The sequence below is a fragment of the Jaculus jaculus genome, chromosome 9 (assembly GCF_020740685.1).
Source record: "Jaculus jaculus isolate mJacJac1 chromosome 9, mJacJac1.mat.Y.cur, whole genome shotgun sequence".
Classification (NCBI taxonomy): domain Eukaryota; kingdom Metazoa; phylum Chordata; class Mammalia; order Rodentia; family Dipodidae; genus Jaculus; species Jaculus jaculus.
In genome coordinates this window covers 36,638,404-36,650,689 of record NC_059110.1, presented here as the reverse complement: position 1 = coordinate 36,650,689, position 12,286 = coordinate 36,638,404, and the positions used below count along the sequence as shown (strand labels likewise).

Here is a 12,286-nt window from a genome sequence, read left to right as displayed (position 1 = left end):
CATGACCTCCCCTGTCATATAAGCTAGGCATGGTAGCACATGCCTTTAGTAGGTTCAGACAGCTGGTTGCCCCACAATCATAGAAGTTCGCTTTGCTTTGAGTGGAGTTTGAGCACATGAGAAATTGCACATTGAGAGACAGAGTTGAGAAAACCCTCATTCACCCTTTTCCTTCAGAATATGTTTTATAGATTGCTTTTCAGTTTTTTGAGGTAGGGTTTCACTCTATCCCAGGCTGACCTGGAGTTCCATGTAGTATCAGTAGACTTGAACTTATGGCAATCCTCCTACTAAAGGCATGTGCTACCATGCCCAGCTTATATGTATTTTTAAAAGCAGTAACCTTAGCAGATCAAATCTGGGTCATTTTCCCTCACAGAGACCAATAATTCTTAGATACTCCCTTTTTCACAGGGCTGCTTAAGAGAGAGAGAAAGGCAAATCTAGAGAATAGGTGTGCCATGGCCATGAGCCACTGCAAATGAACTTCAGACGCATGTGACACCTTGTGCATCTGGCTTTTATATAGGTACTGGGAATCAAACCTGGGTCCTTAGGCCTTGTAGGCAAGTGATGTAACTGCTGAGCCATCTCTCTAACCACACCCCCTGCCTTGTCTTCTTTTTTTTTTCTTTTTCAGTTTCTCCCTTATTTTTAGCATGTTAAAATGATCACTTTTCAAAAGACTATATTCAGCACATTAAAATGCAACAAATCTGTATTTGGTATCTAAACAAAAACTGCTACACACACACACACACACACACACACACACACACACACCCCTCATCCACTGCTGTTGATTGCCCAGCAGATCTGAGAACAGCAGTTATCTGATTGTCTTCTAATATGCAGCTTCACATTTATTAATGTCGTGAAATACAGCATAAACTCCCCAAAATATTTGCTGACTGACAATGAGGATTAAATAAAACAAACCTGAATTTTGTTTTAATCTCTACATTTACCTTTGGGTTAAGAAGCCAGAGATTAATTAAGTTTACAATAAAATCTGAGTCCCTCTTTTGAAATGTTGCCTTTTCGTGGTAGTGGACAACTGAAGCGGCAAGCCTGTGTCACAAGTGATGTATCGAGTTCTTACCAATTCCGAGTCCACTGACATGGCAGCAACATTCAAGGAAAAGCACTGCCATTAGAGTCAGGCAATGGGATGGCTGTCCTGTCATAGGCTCCTGCATGATTTATCCAGCTAGGTGACACACCACTGCTGTAACTTACCCAGAGGGGCACCTCTCCATTTTACATCAACAGTTTAAGAAATTAAAATTACTTGTGTGGAAAGAATAATAAGTATTTGAGAAGTATTTCAACAAGAGTTATAGTGGCTCCGTGAATGGTGCTTTCAGCTTCTCCTTGCATTACTGATGTTTAAAACCAAGAGCCATAATTCCTAGGTACCCCTGGAGATGCCTGGAGCGTACATAGTCAGCACTGGAGTTTCAAGTCATCTTTAAAATTTTATTTTATGTGCTGTGCTTAAGTAAACTCTTATTTAAAACTTTCTGGATAAAATGTATACACTAAATTAATTGGAATAAAGCATAGATGGCTTAGGTCTACCAAAAATGATATGAGACTGGCTTTAAAAAATTATCACTTGGAAAGTTTGTTAAACAGACAGGATCTGTAAGCTTTCCTATGGAATGTGAATGGCATTGCCTATGGTGGCCCAGTGGCCATGTCCTAAGACTCCTTGGCTTCAGTTTATGACCATCTAGATTTGAAAACAGTGTATATAATATACCCTTTGGGATGAATGATGAGCTGATTTTAAAACTCCCCTGTACCGAAGCCTACAATGAAAATGACATCAAGACTGGGATGGTAAGGTAGCCTACACAGCACTAGAGAAGCAGAGGCAGGAGGAACATTATTGAGGTCTTTTGCCTCGTCTATTCAAATTGGTGAACTTGAGGATCAGGGTGAGGCTTAGCTTAAAAGTAAGGTGGAGAGAGATTGAAGAAGACACTCATCACTGACCTCTGCACTGCACATGCACATTACAGAAGCAGACACATATACCCACACAAGTATTGATATGCACACACACACGCAAGCACACACCACACATGCACACATGCCAAAGGAAAAAAGACGACCCAGCTTAAATGATTGTTTCTTTAATGTGGTAGCCATTTTTATTTTTTATTATTAAATTTTTATTTTTTATTATTTTTATTATTAAAATTTTATCTGCCACCAGCTATAGTTAGCAAGTTTCTTAAATGAAAAATTGAAGATATCAAACCCTATTCATGATGATGAGGTCCTTCGAAGATAAGCATCCCCATAATGCAGTATCTCAGACCTCACCCCAAACCTATGAACTCAGAAACTCGGAAAGGTTGATCTAACAACAAGCGTTAATAAAATAATAAATCCTCCCAAAGGGCTGGAGGCTCCAATGGTAAAGGACTTGCTGCACAAGTGTGAGGATATTAGTTCAGACCAGTAGTACCCACATAAACGCCATGTGAGCATGGCTGTCTGCTTGAAATCCAGCCCTTATAAGACAGAGACAGGGACTACCTAGGGCAAGCTAGCTAGACAAGTTGAACTTGGCAAGGTCTAGGTTCAAGTGTGGGACCCTGTCTCAATACACCAGATGGAGCACAATCAAGGAAGACACTTGGTGTCAACCTGGCCTTCACAAATGCACACATACACGTGAATGCATCCCCACACATATGCCTACATGCCACACAAACTACACATGCAAAAAAGTAAGAATTTTAAAGTTAGAAATTTTTTTGTAAAAATTCAAAAAATAGTATTGGCAGCACATGCCTATACATGGGAGGAGACATAGAAGGATATTGAGTTCCAAGCCTGTCTAGGATACAGAGGAAGACCCCGTCTCAAAAGACAAACTCAAGCAAAGCATATTCCTCCAGTGATTCAGATATGATGTCACACTGATATAAAATACCACCTTTAATACTTCAAGTACTGCATGTCTACAAAGAGATATGTACAAGCAAGCAAGCAAAACATTCTGCGTACTGCAGTAATTATCAAGGAAGAAACCAAAGTCAAGTCTTAAAACAACTCCCACAGAGTTCCCAGCACTTATTCAAGGCCCAGGAGAGGGAATGCCACTTAGTAGAAGCAAAGGATAAAGAATATTCTAGGAATAAGGAAAGCCATGTACAAGGAAATGATAATTTTAGAAATGAAGAAAGGAAGAGAGGAAGGGATGGAGGGAGGGGGAAGGAAGGAAGGGAGAAAGAGAGGGAGGCAAAAAAGGGAGAGATGAAGGGAAAGAAGGAGGGAGAAAAATACATTTGAGAGCAAACTGTTGATAGAATTGAAATGAAGACCTCATGTGAATGAGTGGAGCAGCTAGTATAGAAAGGCAGACTCCAGACCATGAGTCATAAGCAAATTACATTGGGAGACTAGGCTGAGGAATTTGTTTTACATCTCTACCATTGTATGAGACAACCAAAATATGGAATCATCTATTAAAATTACATGTGGGGGAATTTATGAGGGGCTCATATAAAAATAGTGTGATTTTATGATAAGAAAGTAAGCTTAGATAACATTTAAATGTCAACCATATTGAAGAGATATTGCTAACAGGACATGTGGGATTGAATATGAATGATTAGTGGCCTCAAATAGCTTTAACCTGAAAATTGTAGAAAATTTAACCTCTCACTAGTTATAAAATTGTCATTAACATTGACTGGGAAACTCAGAAAAAGCCTTATAAAGATAATGGCACCACATGAGAAGTTTCAAGAAAATGAAATACTTGAAAGAACAGTGTGAACACAACCATGGAATTCTGAAGGTCCAAGGTGATTGTAAGAAATGTCAAACAGTGTGGGCCAACTCACTCATAAGCAACATGAAAGTCTGTAATGGAAGATGGCTCTGGAGATGGCATTTGGAGTGAGATCACAGAAGGCTTTGAACACAGATTACTGGAGGCAATGGAGTTAGAAGGAAATTTGTCACAATAGAGAGAAAACTGGGGTTTGGTGGGCAGAAAGAGATCAGATGAGCAATTCAGTGAAGCACAGAAAGATCTGTTGAACCATCATCTCAAAGTATACTCTCATAACCTTGCTGAAGGAGAGAAGGAACAAGGGGAAAATAGTAAGTTGTTGTATAAAGGACGGGCAGAAAAATAGCCTTTTCATGTTTCTGAAGAAGCTGTCCATCTAAAAGCAAAATATAAGAGGACAATACTCAAATAGCAGAGTTGTGGAAGGAATTACCATTTGCTTAGTTAGAAAGCTAAGGTTAGCAATATAATCAACCATTGTTTCTAGGAAGAACAATTATACTTAGACATTCTTCCTTTGAAATTTTTATTTTATTTTAGTTATTTTGATAAAAAGACACAGAGAGAGAATCAGATAGAGAGAATGGGTATGCCAGGGTCTCCAGCTACTGCAAACAAACTTCAGATACATATGCCACCCTGTGCATCTGGCTTATGTGGGTCATGGGGAATTGATCCTAGCTCCTCAGGCTTCTCAGGTGAGTGCCTTAACCACTAAGCAATCTCTCCAGCCCTCCTCAGGCATTCTTCTTTAAAATATATTTTATTTATTTATTTAAGAGTGGGGGGGAATGGTTGTACCAGGGCCTTCAGCCACTGCAAACAAACTCCAGATGCATGCACCCCCTTGTGCCTCTGGCTTATGTGGGTTCTGGAGAGTTGAGCCATGATCCTTTGGCTTTGTAAGCAAATTCCTTAAATGGCTAAGCCACCTCTCCAGCTCCAGGCATTTTTTTAAAGATCAAATAGGTAGGCGATAATGGAGTCTGTCTGTCAGGAGTGTCACCTCCTGCTGGGGCCTGCCAGTGGTGACCTTTTGGCACTGGAAGCATCCTGTGGCTGACTTGTCTGCATGGAGCCATGCCATGGATCTGCTGTCATCCAAGGATATGTCCATCGATTCTCTCCAGAGGAGGTGGAATGCCTGGAGCACGCTCAGTGAGATTTGTACTGGGATGTGACATTGGAGAACTACAGAAACCTGTCTCCCTGGGTCTTGCTGTGAGTAAGGCATACCAGGTCATTTCTCTAGAGTAGTCAAAACAGCCTTGGAATGGGAGGAGAAAAGAACCTGAAACCACATATCCAGAGAACCCTTGCAAATATAGTGAATCTGCCAAATACTTTCATCATTGCTCACCCTAACCATTCCATATGATGTCAATATTCAAGAGAAGCCTTACAAACACAATGAATTTAGAAAAGCTTTTATCAGTGACTTTTCCTCAGATCAACATCAGAAGGTTGATAACAGAAAAGACCTACAGATGTAAAGAATGTGGTAGACATTTTAAATGTCATTCTGCCTTGACTATTCCCCAAGTAGTTCATACTGTGGAAAACCATACAAATGTGAAGAATGTGGGAAACATTCAGTAGAAGAAACCTTACTCAACACCAGCCAGAAGCCCTACAAAAGCGAAGAATGTGGAAAAGGCTTTAAGTGTTCTGCATATTTGATGAAACACAGAAAGTTTTATTTTGAAGATCATGTGTCTAAAGAATATTGCAAAGCCTTTAAAACTCACTCATCTGTTACTCGACTCCAAATATTTCATACAGGAGAAAAACCCTATGAATGTCAGCAATGTGACAAAGTCTTTAAATACCCCTCAATCTTTGCTGAACCCCAATGTGTTCATTCAGGAGCAAAACCTGACAAACATAAGGAATGTAGCAGAGGCTTCAGTGGTGAAAGAAACCTTATGCAACATCACCTAATTCACATGGGAGAAAAACCGTACAAATGTGAAGAATGCAGCAAAGCCTTTAACTGCCCCTCAACCCTTGCTGCACATCAGCTCCTTCATATGGGAGCAAAACCTTACAAATGTGAGGAATGTGGCAGAGCTTTCAGGGGTAAAGGAAACCTCATTTGGCATTGTAGAATTCATATAGGAAAGAAGGCATACAAATGTCAAGAACACAGCACAGCCTTCAATTCTCATCTGAATTGTATTGTGCATGAAAAAAAGTTACACTAGGCTGAAACCATATCAATGTAATGAATATGACCAAGCCTTTAAATGTTCTGGACAGCTGATCCAACACTTGAAAGTTCATGGGGAACTTTAGATGCAACCAATGTGATAAGCACTTTAAGTATTGCACCTTAATGATCATCAGATTATTCATACCAGAGAGAAACCCTGTAGATGTAAGGAATGCGGCAAAGCCTGTTACCATTCTTCAGAACATCAGATTATTCATTCTCGTGAGAGACCCTGCCCCTTTCAAACATGTGACAAAACCTTCAATCATCGGTCAACCCTTCCTGTACACCAGAAAACTCACACTGGAGAGAAACCCTATAGTCAGGAGTGTGGCAAAGTCTATTACTGTTCTTCTCAGCTTAACAGACATCAAAAAATTTCATACAGCAGAGAGTCTTTATGCATGTAAAGAGTGTGGCAAAACCTTTAATAGTAACTCAGCCCTCAATGTACAGTAGAGAATCCATGCTGGAGAAAAACCCTATGGTTGTAAGGAATGTGACCAAGTCTATTACTGCTATTCACAGCTTAAATAACATCAGATAATTCATACAGGAGGGAGACACTATGCATGTAAAGAATGTGCAAACGTTTCATCATTTCTTGGAGCCTTAAACAGCACAAGAAGAGTCATACTTTAATCAAACCCTACCAGTGTGAAGAAAGGCAAAGCCTACAATAGTAGTTCAACCCCTTCTAAACGTCATGCAGGGGAACATACCTCTAAATGCAAACAATGTGGCAAAGCCTTTGAAATTGCACAGCCTTTACTGGAGTCTATCAGCAACCGTTAGAGACTCTTTAACTTCTAGCTCATCATATCAAGATCATAGTTTGATCCTTGTAGGACAACTGGCTCCTTAAATTGACCAATCAGAAAGCTACAAAAGATACTTCCTAGCTTACTGAAAATGAATGAGACTTAGTTCTTTACTACCCGCCCCCTTTCCACTAATAATAGGATTTTAACTTGAATTGATTAAGACAAATAAGCTAAGGCAATTTAAAAATATTCTTAAATTTCTTTGCACAGTATAACTTTAAATTAGTTTGTCAACAGATAAGGGGTAAATTGGCAGTTATGTTTTTTAAAAAAGTGACATATTTGGGAAGAGAAGATGTGAATTAAAATAAGGGACATTGGGACTGCTCCTGCATTTGTTGCCTATGAAATGGCAATAACAAATAAACCTTCCCTGAATTAGCCACAGATGTGATTAGCTGAATAAACAAGGTACCAGCCCAAGTCTCAAACTTCATTTCCATTATTCATTCAACACTTTATTGAGGAGGCTCAGGTTGGTACAAGAGATAAGTGATATATAAGACTACTATGGAATTCATAATGTAGTGAAGGATATATTCACTGTACCAATTAACAAGTATATATATGGCTATATAGGCTGGAAATGGGAAATAACATAGAGAGAAATGGCTTATTAATGTGTAATATATGACCTTCTCTGATATCATATGATACATGTAATATGCTGTGCTTCAACAGGAAAGCACAGTTCACTAGTATCCAGTGGTCCCTACACAAGACTCCTTGGTGCATTGATGTCTCTGGCATTCAATAAATATTCTGTGCTTTTTGAAACCCCAAAAGAAGTAATCACAATGTTTCAATTTCTATAAAAACATAAAATAGTTATTTTTGTGTAGTCTATGTGTACCCTCTAAAATATAATTCAGATAAGAGACTGCTAGGAACAAGAAAGTAATTGCTATAATGATTAATAATTATATAGAATTACCATGTGTCAGGAAAGTTCTATGCCAAATCTTCCCTATCTAATTTTACTATGTGTATCCGTCATGAGAGTTCTTATTACAATGTAGATTCTGAGTTAGTAATTCACCAGAAAGGACTGAGATTGTGCATTTTTAACAAGCTTCCTTCAGATGTTCATGCTGCCGTGGGATGGGCTACACTTTGAGTAGTAAATTGAGGGCCATTGCATTTTATAAGAGATTAAATTAGCTTTTCAAGATTTCATAGTTTTATAAGCTTGGAATTCATCCCAGGTAGGCCTGAAGTTTGCTTCCAATTGTTATAGCTAGTGTATAGGCAATTATTAGGATGAGATCAGGTGTTACATTATTTTAGGTGGCCAAGAGACTGACCACAAGCAGAAAATGAAAAAGGGGCTGATCCAAAGGGCTGGAGACATCTATCTGGTAAATGCAACTGCAAAACCTTGAGACAAAATGAATGCACTTTATTCAGAAACATACTGAAGTAGTTGATATAAAGATTTGGAAAGGAGGGTGCAGGAGACAGCTTCCACGTTGATGGGACGAACATCAAGCTAGGCACAGTTTATGGGTGGAAGGGTTTATGTCAAGCTTGGAAGAAGTTGCTTCCATACTTCCAAGCAGTGAGAAACAACCAAACAGCCAACACGAACAGGCAGTAAACAGCAGGGACCCCGACCAAGCTCAGAATGTTCTGCAGACCTTTGGACTAGAAATCAGATCCAATCCCAAACACACCTTTGGGCTGTACCCCAGGATCTGCCCCCAGTGACACCTCCTCCAGCCAGGCAGCTAAAGATCCAACCTACAAGCTTAACAAGGCACCTGAGTCTCTAGAGGACACACATAGGATGACTGCAGAGAGTGTGAAGTTAGTGCTAACCTGGCACATTTCTGATGTAAAAGAAGAAACTAGATTCACAGTTCAGGATCTAAGGCTTGTAATTATGCACATCAGGGTTCCAATTTTAACTTCACTGTGCTGTGTTACCTTATGTAAACCAATGGGTGATGTTTTTTGTTTTTAGTCCATTCAGATTGTTGTAACAAAATACCAAAACGTGGTGGCACAAAAATGAAAGACATATATCTCACACTCCTGGGAGGGAAGAGGGAGGAAATCTGATATCAAGGTGCTAAAAGATTGGTGTTTGCTGAGGTCCTATTTTTATGGCTTGAAATCACCATCCTTTTTGTTGTGTCATATGGTAGAAGGCTGAGTAAACTCCCTTGGGTCTCTTTTATAAAAGCACTGACCCTATTTATGAAGTTTCTGCCTCATTCTACCTTCACAAAGGGTTCAACTCATACTGACACACTTTGGAAGTTAAAATGGCAACATGGAAATTTGGAAGAGATGCAAATTCTGAGATCATTGAATTTATTTAGTTTCCTACTCATTTAAAGGTGATATACCAAGGCCCTCAGAATGAAATAGGAAAAGTTTATAGACTCTGTGCATATTGAGAACTAAATGTTCATAAGCAAGCTTATCACTAGGGCTTATATTTTTTTATTTATTTGTGTGCATGCGTGCGTGCATGTGTGTGTATGTGTGTGTGTGTGTGTGGTCTCTTGCCACTGCAAGTTAAGGTCAGGTGTTTGCACTATTCTTTGTGCCTGGTTTTACATGAGTGCTAGGGAATTGGACCCAGGCTACAAGGCTTTGCAAACAAGAACCTCTAACCACGGAACCTCCTCAGATCTCTGTTAGCATTTCTATGAAAAAATGTACCATGACTGATGGTTAGCTGATTCAGTTAAACCTATGGGTAAATTGAGGACTAAAAGAATATGAATGAGTTAGGAGTTCTAAAGAAAGGTTTGAGTCTGCTCTTGTGTGATGAAACTGTCCATTAAGTTTATTCTTTGAGATGATAGTTTCCTTTCCTTGAAGTATGCCCCTCTAAGCTCTCTTAAAAATCCTACTTCTTTGAATTTTACAGAATTCCCAGTAAATACATCTACTTATGTCTATGCTCACAAAGTACTCATTTCTAAATAGACTCAGGAATTCACTAGATACTTCCAGTTCAATTCAGTGTATTCCACATATTCTGTAGCATCCTTTGCCATATTCAGTGCTGGCCAGTTCTATTTATATTTATATGTTACTTTTTGAATTTTCTGTCTCACTTTATTTTAATTCTGTAGTTAATATAACATTACTTTTGTTCCTATGACTGACTTTCCCAAATTGGATGGCAAATATCTGCACACACTATAAAACTCTCAGAGGAGTGGCTGGGTGAATTATAGCATTGTCTTCTAGCCCCATTGTTAAAATGATATACCCTGTTTGTGAAGCTTTTGTACAGGAACTCAGGAAAGACAGTTTGTAAGGAGAAGGGTTTACCACCATGACATTTTGAAGTCTTGTTCTTCCTATGCTGTAGAAAAAGAAGGAGGCTGTTGAGAGTGGCAAACAACAAATTGAGAACACTTTAAAAGAGGGAAATGACATACTCAATGAAGCCAACCGACTTGCAAATGAAATCAACTCAGTCATAGATGTGAGTATTTGATAGAATCCAGAGTAAAGAAATGAAAATGGTGCAGGTTCCTGTAAATGGTTAACAAGAGAAATTGCAATAACAGAAGCAAATACTTTGTTTATTTTAAAAATATGTTTTCACAATAGGTTGTTATGAATATGCCCACCTATTGGGAATAATTAGAATTTGGCATTGTTCTCCACATAAACAAGGAGTTTATGAGCAGTATTTACATACTTCCACAAGCCAGTCAGCTTTTGTTTCATCATGATGATAGAGGCATTCCTTGTTCCTAGGGTAAGACTTACAGTCTGCTTTAACATTGTGCAGTATTCGTTAAGACAAACTACAAAGAGATCTTTTGCCATATTGTTTGATACACTGCACAGTGATATTTGGGAATAGACTTGTAAATTATCTGAAAGAGTCTGATGGCTGCCATTGGTATATTGATTGTTGAAGTAACCTTTTAATTGATTCTTCTTGGTATTAATTGGTCCCATAAAGTCCCAAATCTTTTATTATTGTTATTAAGTAGTAGCTGTTACTTTTCTTCTCTTTTGCTATGTTAGTAAGTTAAAAGTTCCTTTAAAAAACTGTGTGTAATTATGCCTTATAGAGAAATTAGCAAATTCAAGGAGGCTTCGATTCACTTGCTTAAAATACCTTATCTTCTTTTTACACATCAGTATGTGGAAGACATTCAAACTAAATTACCACCAATGTCCAAGGAGCTCAATAGTAAAATAGATGACCTCTCTCAGGAAATAAAGGACAGGAAGCTTGCGGAGAAGGTTTCCCAGGCTGAGAGCCATGCAGCTCAATTGAATGACTCCTCTGCAGTACTTGATGGGTATGTTGTTTGTTGTTAGAAATATCTGTTTCTTGACACTTGCCCAAAAACTTTGACAAGCAAAAATGGTAGAGTATCACTTTGGAGGTGTGATTTCAGTAATTATGAATAAAAGAACAGCATGGCTTTTCTATGGAAATTGCTAATTAGAAGAATGTGGGCAAAGCTCTATTGGAGATGTATCAAAAGTCCAAGTTAAAAGTGAATTCAACCATGGCTAGTTAAGAAATGAACACAGCCTTAGGCTATCCTCAGAGAATTTCTTTTTGTCCTTTATTAGAAAACACACTGGTTGCCTGCCTTATTTGCATTTTAAATAATATATAAACACACTCTGCTTCAAATTTCAGTTCTATATTTCTAATGAAAGTAAAACAATTCATTGTTAAAAGGTACCTTTTGAAATTAGTGCCCTATGTATAGTAGTTCAGCTTTTGGTTTTTACTTTTACTCCCACTTTTATACTCTAGCAAGCTACTACTAATTCCTCTGTAAAACAACAGTTCAAAAGATCTGTTGGCATATACCTGTATTCCTAGCCTTCCACAGGTGGAAACAGAAGAAGTAGGGGTTCAAGGCTTGTCTTGGCTATATAGTGAGTCCAAGGCCAGTCTAGACTACATAATATCTTACCAAAATAATAAAATAAACTGGGCACAGTGGCAAATGTTTTTAATCCCAGTACAACAAAGGCAGAGTAAGGAGGATTACCATGAGTTCAAGGCCAGCTTGAAGCTACATAGGTAATTCCAGGTCGGCCTGAGATACAGTGAGACCCTACCTCAAAAACTAACTAACTAAATAAATAAATGTTGTTACTGTTTCACAGCAGTACTCTAAAGAACATGACCTCAAATTGAAATGTACAAAACAATGAATAGGTATCACATTATGATTTGCAAAGATTCTACCTGCATTGGTCATGGTACTTGAAAGCCATGTTTGTTATTATTTGATTTGAGTACTAACTACTCTAAAGGACATATGTGGTTCAATCCAACAGAATCCTGGATGAGGCTAAAAATATCTCCTTCAATGCCACTGCAGCCTTCAAAGCTTACAGTAATATTAAAGACTACATCGACAAAGCTGAGCAGGTGGCCAAGGAAGCCAAAGGTCTTGCACATGATGCCACAAAACTGGTAAGAAA

At 38.5% G+C, this 12,286-nt stretch overlaps 1 protein-coding gene across 3 annotated transcripts in view; it reads left to right on the top strand.

Moving 5' to 3' along the window:
- Lama2 (laminin subunit alpha 2) overlaps positions 1-12,286 on the top strand; it is a 640,019-nt gene that overhangs the window by 508,349 nt on the left and 119,384 nt on the right. For all 3 annotated transcript variants that reach the window (XM_045157983.1, XM_045157982.1, XM_045157984.1), the window contains 3 exons: positions 10,185-10,301; positions 10,973-11,136; positions 12,140-12,278. In XM_045157983.1, coding sequence (XP_045013918.1) covers positions 10,185-10,301; positions 10,973-11,136; positions 12,140-12,278 — 420 coding nt within the window. The remainder of the gene's footprint in view (positions 1-10,184; positions 10,302-10,972; positions 11,137-12,139; positions 12,279-12,286) is intronic.